We start from the raw sequence: 16,980 nt of genomic DNA, 5'->3' as shown, positions 1-16,980 counted from the left end.
TCTTTAATAAGTGGGGCTCAATTTGAAGTAAGATTGCAGCATCATAGACAAAGTCAGGGACAAGCACATACTGTATATTTAAAATATTAATAACAATTCCTGAGAGTTCTGGCGAAGTAAAATTCAAACCAGGCCTAGGGTGGAGAGAAAGCATTTTAAAAATCAAAGTCTACCTTGTCCATTTTCCTTATTAATACTGTCCACCGTAATTCAACTCTTTGAGCTGTTTGGAGGGAATTAGAGGCACTTCTATATTTAATATAACCTTCTCTATTGCCATGGCACTGATTTCAATTCACCCAGGTGCTATCATTCTATTTTATCGAACACAGGAAATCCTGATTATAGATCTCCAAATTCAATGGAATGACCTGTAAGTTGCTTTCTTTTCTAATTTTACAGACACAATTTTTATGGAGAGATCATTTTTAAAAATGATAAAGCAAAACGAAACCATGAAAAATATTCTGTTTTTTTTCTTTTTCAAGAAAATTGTAAATTTATATTTGTATCAGACCTTCCCGAATGCTAATTTTTTCACATTTGCATCAAAGATCGTGTAATGCAGTTCTTGGTAAAAACAAGGCCCCATGCTTCATATTTCTATTTGTTTCTTTTAACTTTGTGCGATTTACAGATACAAATAAAAACAGTTATTAAAATTATGGGTATGTACAACACAGAATGGTTTGCATTTTGCCACTTACTTTATCACCAGAAACTAGTCGGGTGCCATTAGTGCTCCAGTTTAGGACTGTAATATCAGCATTGTGGTTGGAAGGTACAGCATGATGCTCCTTTTCTTGTTTGTTCAGCACCACCACATCTCCCATCTCACATCCCACTGCCATGATCAGTTTGGATGGATGCCAGTTGAGGCACGTGGCCCGAAAGTTTCTTTCCAAGTGGGCATCACAAGCACACTCTCCCTGCAAATTATGAATTGCATATCTATTTACATATCTCATTTATTTAATATATGACCTACCTTTGCACCAAAAACACTTTCTGGAAATCAACTCATTCTGTCCACTAATTAAAACTGCATTTTATCTTTGTATGTTACAGATAATTTGAGATAAGTGGAATTCAAGTTGTACAAGGGGCCCTCGTATCTGCTTGGGTTTAGTTCCAGGATCCCCCGTGGATACCGAAATCTGTGGATGCTCAAGTCCCATTGAATATAGTGGCATAGTAAAATGGCGTCCCTTATATAAAAGGGCAAAATCAGGGTTTGCCTATGGGAATTTGTATATTTTTAAAGTATTTTCAAGCCGTGGATGTTTGAGTCTGTGGATAAAAAAATCAATGGATTGAGGGCTGACTGTACTTCCTTTCGTCTTTCTACTAATATATTTCTATATTTAAAACAATTAATTCATAAATTAAAACCTAATTCAGAAAAAATATTGAAAAAAGGTTATTGTTTTGCTTCCCTGGTGTACTTTTCCTGCAGAGCACACACAACACAAATGTTTAGCATCAAGTAAAATTCAGTATCATGTAAAATTTAGTATCATGTAAACTTTAGGTCAGATCTCATAAGGTAGTTGCACCACCACTTTAGAATTCTCTGGCACTCTCCATCACCTGCAAGCAACATTAAGATGTGCAATGTTTCCTATTCATTCAGCTTCCCAGCAGTCTATACAGCCTTCTGCTGTATGGTGTGACTCATTATTAAGGGAACACCAGGAGTCTTGTTTTTTAGAGGTTTTCATATGTATGACAACAAACCTCTGCCACCCTCCTTCAAAACAGCTCTAGCAGTACTACTCCGGGCTGGTTATAACTGTGAACATAGGCGTACAACAACATAGGTGTACAACATTTAGCAATGTTAGGGAACATAGGTGTACAACCACATTTAGCAATTGTCAACTGAGTCCAATAGATTTCCGGATACTTTCCATATCCAACTATACTCTGAGACCAACCTCATAACCATATAACTGTTGTTATATCTTTGTGGCTTCAATACTGTATTCCACCAAAACACTTGAGGCGGTGGGAGGGAGGTACCTGGTTTAATCCATTTTAGAATTGTGTAGGATTAGTGTTATTCCAAACCTGTTATATGGGGCTCCTATTTGAGCCCTGGCTAATTTGGACTCATTAGAAAGAGTTCAAAAGAAACTGTGGCATAAGTTCCTTGCAAATTAGAATTAATTCATGTAGAACTAGATATAATGACTGTCAAAGATGAAGCCCTTACATTAGCTCTGCTTTTTATTTTGCTTTCAGAACTCATCTTGATGGTACTGGATGATCTGGGCCCAAACTCATGGAAGCAAAGACTGCAGTTGGTCACCATGGAGTTTGGATTTTTCTCATTATTTCTTTTTTAAGTTCAAGAATATGATAGAACTAATATTACTGCAAAGGATATGGAGATGCAATACCAGACAACAGGCATGAAGGACCAGCAATCTATTAACTTTTATGCCTCATTCATTCTTTCATATCAATCTCTTCCAAAGTACCTGGTAGAATTGCCAAACATCAAGATGACAACAGCTTTTACTCAGGCGAGGTTAAATGTCCCTTTAGGAGATTGGATTGGTCAGCAAGGGAGAAAGGTAAGATACAAAGGGTATGTAGTTGTTATTCTTTATCTATGAAAGATATTACTCATATGCTTTTGGATTGTTCCTGAAATAATGATCTTAGGTAAATACATTCAGCTGCTGTTAAAACCACTGAACAGAAGGCCATCTTTTGGGAGGGTGTTTGTTTTGTTTTTTGCTGTCTAATGTTGATAATTATATATTTTTAGAACATCTGCATTTTTGTTAATGCTTTTAATACGTGGCTTAAAGGCTATACATAAAACTGCCTGACATCTTATGGTTCATGGGTAGAGTTTTAATTTGTATAAATGTGTAATATTTTACTCATTTAGTGTTTAGCATGTATAATGGCAAATCCCTAAATTACAATAAATTGTGGAAATGAAATGAATACATCTGCACTTATGCACTGTATGTAAGATTGCATTCTAAATGCATTCTAAATCCAGCATTGCAGAGAAATAAGAGATTATATGGCTTGGCTGTGACCAGGATTTGAGAAATTCAGTAACCTCTTTACTTTAATAAGTGCCTCCCCTTCACCTTTGGGAAACTGCCTTACCTTTCCCATCTGCATACTGGGCTTTTTAAACAACAGCAAAAAGCACTGCTTTCTGCAAAGCTCAGTAGGTCAAACTACAGACGGACCAAAATAAAACTGCTTCGGGTCACTTTGGAGGTATGCTGTTTAAATGATGTGAGTCCAGAAGCCACATCAAAGCCACATTCCAGTCCTTAGGAAAGAGGTAGCTTCTATTTTGCACATTGTGCTTTGCTTCTTCTGCCTTCTGCAAAATGCCCAAAACAAGAAGAAGTTACCTTTTCTTTACACAGCCAGGGCCAAGGATGATTTTACTCCATTCCTACATGGGATTAAATAGAATCAGATCGCTTTTGCTCACCTGTTCCAGAAAAATATACACACTTCCTCCAGAATTTGAATTCATGGATGCAACCGCCAAAAATGGCTGAACATGGTGCCATGCAATGTGGGAATGGGGTCCAAGGGACTCAAGAGCTTCTATTCGATTATCAATGTACACAGCCATGTTGAAAGCCGAATATCTACAATACAAATAAGTATTTAGCAATCAAGGAGCTATAAAAATTAAAACCTGAGCACCAGAAGAAGTGGGGAAGCGTGAAAATATGAATAAAATAATTTAAAATGTTTGAGACCTAGTGATACAAGACATGAATTCAACAGGTAATACGCAGAGATGAGAAACTGTGGCCATCCGCCTGTCAACTGCAATAGATCTCCCACCAAAGATACTTTATTTAAATAACTAAATAACTAAATAAAGATAGCAAACTGGGTTGGCAGCTAGTTGTGACAAGGAATACTTAACTCACGGATAGAAATAAACACCAGTGATTTGAGACAAACTAATGAACAATACATGCAGACTGATTATTAGTTAAATAAGCAGTAGATCAAGAACTTGATCTATGACTTGATTTTTCTAGTATTTTAACATTGAAGGGTCTGAAAATTCTATTTATAAAAATCTAGACCATTCAAGGCTTTAGCGCTATGTATTTATCCAGGATTCTGGACGTCATTTTGGGGCAAAAATTTCTCGACTTATAGTTGAGTATATAAGGTACATATGTCATATAAACTGAAAACCATCATTTCAAATATGAAATCTGGTTTACAATGTACAGATCTACAAAAGAAAGATGTCAACGTGAAGCACAGAAAGGCAGTGACCAGTAAAAACATCCATCTAAAGCCAATTTTCCCATCAACAAAATATTATGGCTTCCCCTCCCGGCGGAGAGGTTCCTCTGTCTCATCCTAAACCCTCCTCCAGCATCCAGAAGATCTAGGAATTAGGATTGCTCTACCCAATGTCAATTTAATTCCTCAATCATTTTCAATATATGTGATCTTCATATTAGGATAACACAGCCACGTATGGTTCACCTTTATCCTCCTGTGAATACTGACACTTGATCATCTTTTATTTTTCTTATAGGTCTCATACACACTGCAGAAATAATCCAGTTTGAGACAGTTTGCCCTAGCTCAAAGCTAGGGAAATCTGGGAACTCTAGTTTGGTGCGCCATTGAACCTTCTCTGTCAGAGAGCTCTGGGGCCACAACAAACTACAGTTCCCAGAATCTCATAGTACTGAGCCCTGGCAGCCAAAGCGTTGTCAAGATGGATTATTTCTGCAGTGTGGATGCAGCCATGGTCTGCGGTCTACGAAGTCTTACTTGAGTCCTGGCTGCAATTGTAAGATAATATCTATGGTCCCATTTATCTCAGTGGGTTAACAATAGCTGCCCTCTGTATACAGACTTATTTTATCGTTCTCTGAGCTAACTTCAAATCATTTCATTTTGTTCTGTTCTTATGTTAGTTTCCAGTGGTTCCAGAGGGAGTGAGAGTAATAAAAGCTAGGAAGGACACCTCTGTTGTCTGCATTTAGGCAAATATGTATTTTAAAGGATTTTTTTTTACCAGAAGGCGGTAAGGTCCTTTCGGTTGAGAAACTCCACTCTAAAATCCCATTCAGTCTGGAGAACTTCGACTCTAAAATCCCAGTCAGTCGGGAAAACTGACATCAAGGTTTTGCGTATTGCAGACACTGTAAACCAAAAAAGAGAGTCTCGGTGAAGGCGACTGCACTCATTATCAGAAGACACACAAAAAGAAAAGAACAGGTTATTTAGACAGAAACAAACCTACAATCCGTGTTTTTTTTTTAAATTACACATTGTGACAGAAAAAAACAAGACCTTATAGTATTTTTCATACAATAAGATACAGACAATATTAAGCAAACAAATGTGCATTTGAAACTAAACTGCAGCAAGAGAAATGCAAAAGAAAAACCAATCTAAATAAAATCCAGCCATGTTTTCTGCTGAGTTAGATTTCATGCACTTTATTTGGAAAAGAGGTCAAGATGAAGCCATTAATAATAGGACAGGAGTTTTGGAAGTGAGCAATCACTGATCACTAACAAAATCTACCCAATTCACAAGATATGGAAAACTTCGTGCCCTAGCTTTCTTTTCTACGCCAAAAAACAGAACTTTTCTTATAAAGCATTGGGGGAATCAGATTTCTATGACAGTACATCATATAGGATGGGTGACACCTGGCTGAATGAAATTACATGTGAAAGGGATCTAGGAGTCCAAGTAGACCATAAGTTGAACATGAGTCAACAGTGTGATGCGGCAGCTAAAAAGGCCAATGCAATTTTAGGCTGCATCAATAAAAGTATAGTGTCTAGATCAAGGGAAGTAATAGTGCCACTCTATTCTGTTTTGGTCAGGCTCCACCTGGAATATTGTGTCCAGTTCTGGGCACCACAATTCAAAAAGGACATTGAGAAACTGGAGCGTGTCCAAAGGAGGGCAACTAAAATGGTGAAGGGTCTGGAAACCATAACACCCTTAGGGAGCTGGGGATGTTTAGCCTGGAGAAGAGAAAGTTAAGAGGTGATATGATAGCTCTATTTAAATATTTGAAGGGATGTCATATTGAGGAGGGAGCAAGCTTGTTTTCTGCTGCTCCAGAGAATAGGACTTGGAGCAATGGATGCAAGCTACAGCAAAAGAGATTCCAGCTCAACATTAGGAGGACCCTCCTGAGAGTAAGGGCTGTTCGACAGAGGAACAAACTCCTTCCTCGGAGTGCAGTGGAGTCTCCTTCCTTGGAGGCCTTTAAGCAGAGGCTGAATGGCCCTCTGTCAATGGGGATGCTTTGATGGAGAGTTCCTGCATGGCAGAATGGGGATGGAGCTTGTGGTCTCTTCCAACTCTATGAGTCTGTGATTCAATGAGTGAGCTACTTACCTGACCCTCCATCCCTCTATGGCCCCAAATTGTTTCCTCCCCATCCTAGTGTTGCAAATTGGCTCCTAGAAGGTAGAGAGAGCAGAGAGGCAATATTAGCAACACTAATGGCAGTTTCTCCTTTTCTCCTTGATAGAATTAAGATCTCTGATGGGGCTGGGAAGGCAAGAAGGAGAGAAGCCTGCACAAGACACAGAGCGGTATAAGAGCAAATGAGGGCAGGGCTGCATTCAACCTTCCCCTTCCCTTTGGGAAAAAGACATAAGGGCCGGTAGAGACAGGCCAAAATAAAGCTGCTTTGGGCCACTTTGGAGGTACGCTCTTTAAATGACGCAGGCGTCCCAAGAGGCCGGAAGTCTAGATGCTTTCAACGAAGACTTCAAAGTTAGATGAACTGCAAGAGGCAGGCTCAGGATCCAAGCCTCTTGTTTCTCTTCCTGGCATAAGGACAAATGACAAAACAAGGATGAGAAAGGCTTCCTAGGAGGAACATGTTGACTTTGTTACGCCACGAAACACGCATTAATACAAATACAGTCATCTACGGTTTAACCGCTTGCCATCTTTTCACTTATTTCCTTTCCTTTTTAACCCTCTTGCTCAATATATATATATATATATATATATATATATATATAGATACACATATGATCATGGCTTCTTTGTTCAGTGATGTTTCTTCCTCAGTGCTTTTCCCTCCGACGCCTTAATATTACCAATTAAAGTTGGTCATTTTTCTCCTCCGTTTTAACAAAAATAATTAAGGGTTCCCATATTTTTTTAAAAAAGCTATTTTAATGAGATAAATGGTCTTTTATTTTCTATATTTACAGAACCATAGTTTGAAATTATGTGTGTGTATATATATATATATATATATATATATTCCTTTAGAGAATGGGTCTATGTTTTGTATTCTGTCTTATGTTTCCTGCATGGTTTCTAATGTTCCTGCTGTAATCCGCCTTGATTCTGAGGGGAAAGGCGGAATAGAAATAAATCCTCCTCATCCTCACACCCCAAACCTTCCCTAAACCTCCCATTAATTACAGTCGAGCCATTAGAGCCACTGTCAAAAACAATGACTAAAACAGGAGTCCTTTAATCTCCAGAGAAAGGTTTCGAAACGGACTCCAACTCCCAGAATTCCGCAGCCTTCGCCGCTCGCTCACTCACCGCCTCACGAAGCAGCAGCGAAGGCCTCGGCGCCCGCTGGTGCTTAGCGTTGCCCGGGCAACGGCGGCTTCCGCTCCGGAAACAGCCGAACGCACGAAGGTTTCCCGAGCGAATCCTCGAAGCCAAATCTTCTTTGGCCGCACCGCCTGCCAATCAATGGTAAACCCCGCCCCTTCACTCCCTCTGGCCAATGAGTATCTCCCCGCCCTCTCCCTCCTTGCCACCTCTTCACTTTCTCCCCTCCGCTGGGTTCCAGCGTCGTCTGCCAAACGCGGAGCCTGGATTGGTCCCGGCTTAAAGTAGCACCGCCCCCTCTCTTCGCCTTAGCCAATGAGCATCCAGCTTTGGACGCTGAGCCACACCCCAGCTCTCCTTGGAACCTCCGCGGTCTCAGCCCAGTCTCGATTCCCATACTCCAATTGGTCCCCTTCGCCCCAGAGGCCTCAAGCGGCACTTCGGTTAACCAATGGAAATCGAGGTCTTAACCCTCCAAACTCCGCCCTCGCTGCTGGAGTAACAGCGACCTCCGTGGTCCGGACCCGCTTTACTGACCAATGAAAATGTAGCTCTTAATATTAGGCGGGTCCAGTATCGACTCCCACACTGCAATTGGTCCCCCTTCGCCCCCCGCGGCTTGAAGCGGCACTTCGTGCGACCAATAAGAATCCAGCTCTCAACCCGCCCCCTCCTTAACTCCGCCCCCGACGCGTCATCTGCGTCTCGATTGGTCCCCTTCGCCTCCTCGGCCTGACTCGGCACCGCCCCCTCGCTCGAGCTGGCCAATGAGGCGATTTTCTCGGGGCCTGGGGGCGTGGCTTTGTCGCAGACAGAGCGGTTGGGCTGCTTCCTTTCAGTCCGCCCTCGGAGTCGGAAGCGGAAGCAGGGTCTCTCCTCCTCTCCTCGGGTGAAGGAGCAGAGAGGAGGGAGTTTCAAGCGGGGAGGCTGGAGAAGAGCTCGGGGGAGTGCGAGGGGGACTGGGCCCGGCTCCGGAGGCCCCGCGGCACCGGCGCCACGCTGCTTCCATGCCTCAGGTAGGGCCCCTGGGCCTCGGATGGCGGCGGGGGAGGAGGAGGAGGAGGAGGAGGAGGAGGAGGGAGCCTTCCGCGGAGGAGAGCAAACGCCGGCCTTTGAAACAACTGTCAAAGCGGACCATGGAGCCTCTTCCTCCTCGGCTCTTTATTGGATCCTCTTTGAAGTTTCGGTTTTTGGGGGAAAGCGGGGTCTAATGGCAACAACAACAACAACAACACAGATAATATCGACAATAACAACATTAATGGCAGGAATAATAATAATAAGAAGAAAGACAATGTCAACAACAACATTAACAACAGAAACAGCAATAATAATAGTAATACTAGCATAATAACAACAGCAATAATAATAATAACAACAGATAATATCAACAGAAAGGGCAATAATAAGAAAGGTAGCATTGGCGACAATAACAAACAGCAGTAATAATAATAAAGATAACATTGACAACAATAGCAACAGAAACAGCAATAATAGCAAACATATTATTGACAACAATAACAGAAACGGCAACAATAGCAACGATGACAAAGATGATGTTGACAGTGACAACAAAATTAACAGAAGAAGCAACAGCAATGATAATATTGACAACAACAACAGAAATAACAATAACAACATAATGTTGACAAACAACAAAATTAACAGCAAAACAGCAATAATAACTAACACAAATGATATAAACAAGGATAATGTCAGTGGACAAGGGAGGCGTTTGACGAAAGGGACAAAAACTGGGTCTGATGTTGGTGAGGGGGATGTTGGACTACAACTCCCAGCATTCCTCATGGCCCTGTGCCTGCAAAGACTGCTGGGACTTGCAGTCCAATAACAGCTGGAGGAGGGTTGCAGGATTCCCTGAAAACCTGGGTCTTTTATTAATCGTCGCTATTCAGACTGAATAGTGGAAATCCTTTATAGGTTCTGGAATAGTTTGGGAGGGAATTAATACCCCTAAAAGGTCCCTTTAGCTCAAGGATCCCCAAACTTGGGTCCTCTGGGTTTTTGGCCTCCAACTCCCAGAAGTCCCAGCCAGTTTGGGCAATAGTCAGGGATTCTGGGAGTTGAAGTCCGAAACATCCAAAAGACCAAAGTTTGGGGATCACTGCCGCAGTCCAGGTCTGTAAAACTGGCAAAACTGGGATTAACTTGCCTGGATTACGTTGTGCTTTTTAAGGGCGGCCAAAAGAGAAGAGTTAAGAGGGTGGTTGTCCCAAATGGAAACACTTTGGAAATGCTGCTGCTTGCATTTGGTGTGCAAAGTGTTTCTTCGTCTTGACGCCTGCTGAGCCATGTATTGTTCCTGCATTCAAAGATATAGCCGCGTTAGTCTGTAGAAACAGTACGTAGAGAGATCTTGTAGCCCCTTTGAGACTCACTGGAAGAAAGAAGTTGGCAGCCTGAGCTTTTGTAGACTTCAGTCTACTTCCTCAGATGCATTGTTCCTCATTATAGTTATAGGAAGGAAATGGCCTTTTAGGTTGCTTTGCAGGATCCTATGGAGGTTTACTTCAGTTCCACTGAAGTTAGCAGGGCTTGGCATCAGAGTAAGTTCATAGTTGCAGCATCTGGGTGTCACTAAAGGATGGAATTTGTGGACTGCGTTGTTCCTTCTCTTCCAAAGGACTCACCACACGAAAATGACAAATTGTCAAGAGTCAGAAACCTATTGCTAGACCCACATGCGCCTGGTCCAAAACGCACTGCAGAAATAACCCAGTTTGACGCCACTTTATCTGCCGTGGCTCCTTGCTAGGAAGTTCTGTGAATAGTAGTTTGGTTGTGGCACCCAAGTTGTCAAACTGGATTATTTCTGCAGTGTGGATGGACTCTCCTGGTGTGTTTGTGTGCATTGCTTCTGATTTCCAAGAAAGTAATGAGGGAACTAGAGGGGGGGGGGAACCCTTTATATAAAAGAATGGAGTCAGTGTTTTGTGTTTCTTAATGTGATTGTGGTAGGAAAGCGCTCAGTAAGAGCAAATGGAGCAACAAGGCCCTTGAAGGCTTATGTTAAAGAGTTTATGGTGGTGGGATTGCTTGAGATTTATAGTGGTGGGACTGGTTTAAGGTTGTGGTGGTGGTAGGGGTTGTTTTGAGCTTATAGTGGTGGGACTGGATTAAGTGAATAGTGGAACTGGGGTTTACATTTATGGTGGTGGGGCTGTTGTAAGTTTATAGTGGTGGGACTGGTTTGAATATTTAGTAATGGAACTGGTTTAAGTGTATGGTGGTGAGACTGGTTTAAGGGTGTGGTGGGGTTGTTTTAGGTTTATAGTGGTGGGACTGGTTTAGGTTTATGGTGGTGGGACCGTTTGAAATGGAGCCAGTTGTTGCTGGGTGTTGTGGCACCCCCAAAAGCAAAGCAAAAAGAGACTCCACGGGTTTGAAAGCAAAAGCCCCACATCCCAGTCCACAACTGTGGAGGGGGTCATGGGTTGGTGGTCTCTTTGGGGGGTTATTTTGGGGAGGTGTGGGGGGGCAAATGCATTTTGTGCTGCTGCTGTTGTTGTTGCTTCTGCTTCTTCTTCTCCCCTGGCAAGATTGTTTCTCCCTTTTTCCCAGAGAAGGGAGGCGAAGGCTGTGGGTTTTGAGGGTGAATGGGGAAGGAGGAGGAGGAGGAGGTTAGGAGAGGGGGGTGGGTTGGAGGGGGGCAGCTGGAGGCATTTGGCAGCCTGGAGGAAAAAAGGGGGGGAGATTTGGAGAAAGAGCTTGAGAGTTGTCCCTCCCTCCCTTGCAGAGAGAGAGAGAGAGAGAGAAGGAGAAAGAGGAGGAGGAGGAAGAGAAGGAGCTGGTGGCTGGCTGTGGCTTTCCCTGGGACCATGGCCTGCCCCCCTCCGGCTCCATGGTGAGGCCAAAGAAGAGCCCCCTTGGGCCAGGAGACCCCCAGCAGGGGTAGGCTAAGAGGGGGGCAGCCACTTTGCCTGGGCCGCCTTCTCCTCCTCCTCCTCCTGCTCTCCTGCCTTCTGCCTCTCCTTCCCTTGGCTGGCTTTCTTTCTCAAGGGCCCCAACACCAGCCTCCTTCCCTTGCCCCCTCCATCAAGGGTCCCCCTGGGGCTGGGTCTCCTTTAGGGAGGCTTCTGCCCTCCTTGGCTCCCCTTTGGGCCCAGGCTCTTGGGTCGGGACCCAAGGCGAAGGAAAGAGGGATTTAGACACAAACAACGGCGGCCATGTTGAGAGGAATGGCAGCAGCTAAACTTCTCTCTCTTCCCAGGCAAGGCTGGGGGGCTGGGGCTGGGGGCTGGGGCTTGCTGCTGCTTGGGGGGGCTCTCTTTGGCATGACTTTGAGCCCCTTCCCTACTTTGTCTCTGCCTCTTTTTGTCCCCCAACCTCTCTCTCTCTTCCTAGGATGACAGTGAAGCTGGGCGAGAGCAGCAGCAGCAGCCACACCAGCAGCACCAGCGAGGAAGAAGGGCTGAGGAAACTGGGCAAGCGAGCGGGCCAGGAGGGGTCCCTGGAAGAAGGGGCCGGTGAAGGAGGAGGAGGAGGAGGAGGAGGCCAGGCAGCCCCCAGCAACAGCACAAAGAAAGAAGAAGAGGCCACCTTTCAAAGCAGCCCTCATGGGGAGCCCTCCTTGGCCGGGCCGGCCTTGCTCCCAGCTCCCTCCTCGGCTCAGCCTCCCCACAACCAGGACCAGCATCATTTCCTCAGGTCCAGCGTCAGGCCCCAAAGCAAGAGGTTCAGGAAGGATTCCCAGGCTCCCTGTGCAGGTGGAGGAGCTGGCAGTACCGGCGGCGGCAGCAGCAGCAGCCACCACCATCACAACAACACTATAACTGCAAAAGGAAAAGGTACAGTACTGATTCCATTCACACACACAGTACAGTGGGCCCTTTGCTGTCCGCTGGGGTTTGGTTCCAGGGCACACGCATCCCCCTGGATATACCAAAATGGCTGGAGGCTCATTAAGTCCCATTAAATAGAATGGCGTGGTGAAATGGTGTCCCTTATACAAAATAGCAAAATCAAGCTTTGGTTTTTGAGACAGATATCTTTTGGGAATATTTTCAAACATAGGTGGTAGAAATTTATGGACTTTATATCCTGCCTTTCGCCCAGGATGGGATTCAAGGCAGCTTACAATAAAGGATTCATGGATATAGTGGGCCAACTGTGCATAAGTGATACATAGGAGGATAACTTTTGAGTCCTCATTGGTTTTGTCCCCAATTATCACTTACATATTTGCTTTGTGCCTCCACCTCTACCCTTGTATCTTGTAATTTTAGCTTGTGCTCTCCTTGGTTGATATGTTCCCATATATGCCAAGGAAAGGGTCCGGAGACTATTCTTAAAATTACTAGTAGAGCTGTTTGATTTCATGTGTGCAATCCATTTTAAAAGCCTTGACTGCATCCTATCGATTTGGGCTACCAAACTGGAACAGGGAAAGAATTCCATCCTGGTTCCACCTTACAGCTGGCCTTTGGAAGCCTTTGACTTGGGATGTTGATCTGATTTTTCCCTTGGCGTCCTCAAAATATTGTGATGTTCAGCGTAACAAATGATTATTGTAAGAGTAGTCCTGAAGTTAATACGGTAAGTATGTCATTAAAGTCCTACAAAACATTGGACCCAGACTATGTGAAGGTTTGTATCTCTTCATACAAGCCAGCACAAGCTTCAAGATCTGCAGGGGAGAGCTTTCTCTATCCTGCCACCTTTGCAGGTACACTTGTTGTGTGGCTGCTCCCAGGTTGTGGAACCTTCTGGGGTCCAGTTGGCCCTCTTTCCTCCACCAGGTGAAGACATTTTTATTCAGGCAGGGCTTTGAATTTAATTATGAAACACTAGTGTATGTTTAAAGGGGTGTGCTGTATTTTTCATCTTTTAGTGGAAATTATTTTTTAAATATGCTTTAAGTGTTTTTAACTTTTTAAAACATGTTTTGGAATAATCTTATTCTTTTTTTAACTTTCATAAACTAGTGTTTTAATCTTTTTACATTTATTGTAAACTGCCGTGAATCCCATCTTGGGAGAAAGACAGAATATAAAGTCAATCAATCAATAAATCTTGGTCTGTTCACTATTTTAGTCTGAGATGTGGGCTGGCTAAGTGTTTTGAACAGGTTTGTAGTAGAGTTAAGTGTTTGCTTTAATAGTATTTTTGTTATTTTCCTTATTGCTATTCCAGAAACAAAAATAAAATGATCATAGCATGGTGGCTAGTTGATCAAACTCTTATATTTGAGTATGTACCTACAGCCTTTATTCAGGGAATTTCTACAGATTTAATGCATTCAAAATTTACTACATTTATTTTGTTAGTAAATTGTTTTATGTTCTCAGGCTTTAAACACACAACAGCTAGTATCTGCTCATGGTTGTTCATACCTATCAACAACAGAAGACAGACCCAGACACTAGTGGGATCTTAAGCATCTTGAAGTATGTCTGCATTGGCATAGTGTTATTATTCTAATAGGTAAAGTATTTAGAGGCACTTAATAATCCGAGTGCTTTAACTATACATTCGGCCCTCCATATCTACGAATTCAACCATTCACGGCTTGAAAGTATTTTAAAAATATATACATTCCAAAAAGCAAATCTTGATTTTGCCTTTTTAACTCAGAGGGGTGCCATTTTACTGTGCCATTGTATTTAATGGGACTTGAACATCCACAGATTTTGGCATGCAAAGCGGGTGGGTTCCTGGAACGAAACTCCAGTGATACCAGGAGCCCTCTGTACTAACTAGCTTCAACACAAATCTGACACAGCTTCCATGCGTGGATCATTGCTTGCATCATTTCACTTTAGATACGTGTTTTGATAATCTGGATATCATTTCATTTCCATTTAGTTGTGAATAAAAAGAATGCTTTTGGGAATCTTCAGTATTCTAAGCGATTACTACTAATAGTTAGAACCATAACAGACTGCCTTTTACCAGGCCACACTACTTGTCTGTCTAGCCCACTGGTGACTGCTAGAGATTTTTAGGCTGTCTGCGTGCAAAGCATGTACTCTGTAATTGAGCCAGTGTCCCTCAGTGTTTTGAATACTATTGGGCATAATTTACCACGATTTCTCCTGCAACAACTATACTTGAAATGACTGGAAAAGCTGCAAGAGCACAGCTGTGCTCTTGTGCAGCTTCACATCCTTAGAGCAGGGTGTGAATTCTCACATCATTTGTGGCCTCTGCTATACACTCCTTGGTATTTTCAAGTCACTAGGGATACAGTACACAGAAGGCAGGAATCAAAGAATTAGCACTATGACCCATTGGAGTATCCAGGATCCAGATTCTGTTATTTAATTTACTTCCTACTTACACTGGATGACTCCAAGCTAATAATGCTGCTATAACAGCTTATATTATTTTTCCACTGAGGAAGACATTTGTCGAAACGCGTATGGTTTTATTTGAATTTATTGTTTGTGTACTTTTACTTCCAATATATGTCCTTAGGAAGTGCATACATTTATGATATTATATGCATTTTGATTGTTGGGCATTTTTATTTGTATGGGATTCATAGTTTCCAGCATCTTATTTTTACTGGCAAAACTGATATCTCATACTCTGTATACATTCAGACATCGTATACTATCTGAGGCCTTTATCTTCAGGCAATTTATAATGACATTAAAATTAGTGAATTAGATTCCTTGATTAATTTTTGTGGTGTATTTTTCTGTGTAAAACCAATCATTTCATGTTGTTGTTGTATGTCTTTAAGTCATTTCCAACTTACGGCAACCAGTGTGGCATAGTGGTTTGTGTGTGGGCTATGACTCTGGAGACCAGAGTTTGATTCTTCACTCAGCCATGAAACCCGCTGAGTGACCTTGGTCAAAACACACTCTCTCAGCCTCAGAGGATGGCAATAGCAGACTCCCTCTGAAGAAACTTGCCAAGAAACCTCCGTGATAGGTCCACCTTAGAATCACCGTAAGTTGGAAATAACTTGAAGGCACACAACAACAACAACAAGGTAAACTCATCATGGTTTTTTCCCCTTTTAATAAGGCATTTAAACCTCAGTGTGACAGCTTTTTCTCTGTCAGTATGGTGAAAATCGTTCTGTTGTGAATCTGCTTCTTGTTACCTGTAACGAGTAGTTCCTCATAGAAGGATACGTTCCTGAACATATAGCCAATCAAATAAGTAGGTCCAGAATGTAATTGTCAGTGCAGTCCTACCTGTTTTTCCTTAGAGGTTGGTTGATGTGAATTTGTCTTGGTATACAGGATCAGAATCTGTAATGTGGATGTGTATACTGAGGTGCTTCAGATGTGTATTTGCAGGGCTTCCTTTGCTCAACAGTCTGCCTTGTCGGTTTAGTGTGTTGCAAGATTTTAACTTTTAGAACAATAGTGGACATTGCTGTGGGTTTGAATGCTTTCAAACTTTAGTGAATGCAGTTACTTAATGTCCATTGTTTTAATGGTATACCTGATGTCATCACAAATTTTGATTACCTCCGAGAGACATTTAAAAAAAATATTTAGATTTTACAGTTTAACAGATTTTGGATGGTAACAAGCTTTGTGCAGGTAGGAAATATACTACAGTACAAAACTCCCAAAGAAAATTCCGTTGATTGAGGCAACGATTTTCTTTCCCAAAAGGTTGGATATTTCCTACTTACCAACTTGTAACCACTTTACATCTCATGGTTTTTTCCACTCCCTGTTTGTGGATTATTTCTCAGTAGTGTGTGTGTTGCAAGTAAGGCATAAATTGAAGGTGTATACCATCAATTTTGTGGGATGGTAACAATCTTGCATTGAATTAGCAAAGGAATTGTTTAGAAAGACATTCTCATATACTTCAGGGAGTGCTTCTTTCAAAATCAACACATTTCTGCAGGGCTGTTCAAGAGAGCTGGCAGGAGAGAAATTAACAGCAGGCTTGTTAAACCTACAATTTTTAAATTGTTGATGGTTATTTCCAATTGGTTTGTCTCTATAGTGAAGTCTCTAAGGGATGCAACTTTGTGATCTTACATATAGTTTTATATTTCTAGTAACTTCTGATGGTTTTGATATCCTAAAATGCTTGGTGTGGGGGTTTAGGTTCTAATGGGGTTCAATAAGTAAAATGTATACCACTAAGTGGAGCCTTATTAAATCATTGAACAGTTTCTGCTTAGCAGACTTCAGATGCTTGTTCTTCTTTTCAGGCATGGCTTTTCTATTTTTATCAGATTCTGTATATCACCATTTGGCTCCTTAAACATTTCAGCCTCTTGGATTGTTAAAATTACTGCAATGTGTACACTCAGAAATTAGAAGCAAAATGAATACTGTTGCTAGATGGTTTTAAAAATCCTGAATGAGAGGGTTTCAGAACCAGTAGAATTTTGAGCAAGATGCAGCTTTCAAAATCCTTTATCACTTGAGCCGGCTGAGATGTGATCAGGACCTA

The 16,980-nt window shown here is 42.2% G+C and overlaps 2 protein-coding genes across 6 annotated transcripts in view; one reads left to right on the top strand and one right to left on the bottom strand.

The window, feature by feature from the left end:
* Positions 1-7,644, bottom strand: part of LOC149306281 (intraflagellar transport protein 140 homolog) — an 82,931-nt gene extending 75,287 nt beyond the window's left edge. Inside the window, exons 1-5 of the mRNA XM_089540485.1 lie at positions 7,567-7,644; positions 6,391-6,455; positions 5,045-5,171; positions 3,473-3,635; positions 708-929 (exon numbers count right to left, since the gene is read on the bottom strand). Coding sequence (XP_089396611.1) covers positions 708-929; positions 3,473-3,619 — 369 coding nt within the window. The 5' untranslated portion in view covers positions 3,620-3,635; positions 5,045-5,171; positions 6,391-6,455; positions 7,567-7,644. The remainder of the gene's footprint in view (positions 1-707; positions 930-3,472; positions 3,636-5,044; positions 5,172-6,390; positions 6,456-7,566) is intronic.
* Positions 7,645-8,441: 797 nt separating this feature from the next.
* LOC149306280 (protein cramped-like) overlaps positions 8,442-16,980 on the top strand; it is a 50,062-nt gene continuing 41,523 nt past the window's right edge. For 4 of the 5 annotated variants that reach the window (XM_089539920.1, XM_089539917.1, XM_089539919.1 and 1 more), the window contains exons 1-2: positions 11,354-11,446; positions 11,947-12,389. In XM_089539920.1, coding sequence (XP_089396046.1) covers positions 11,421-11,446; positions 11,947-12,389 — 469 coding nt within the window. In that variant the 5' untranslated portion in view covers positions 11,354-11,420. Of the gene's footprint in view, positions 8,598-11,353; positions 11,447-11,946; positions 12,390-16,980 lie in introns of those variants that run through there. The other variant, XM_089539918.1, reaches the window with a different exon arrangement.

This window comes from Sceloporus occidentalis, unplaced genomic scaffold, assembly GCF_023333645.1.
Source record: "Sceloporus occidentalis isolate IW3139 unplaced genomic scaffold, rSceOcc1.0.p SCAF_10, whole genome shotgun sequence".
NCBI lineage: Eukaryota > Metazoa > Chordata > Lepidosauria > Squamata > Phrynosomatidae > Sceloporus > Sceloporus occidentalis.
This window is presented reverse-complemented; position numbering and strand designations above follow the sequence as displayed.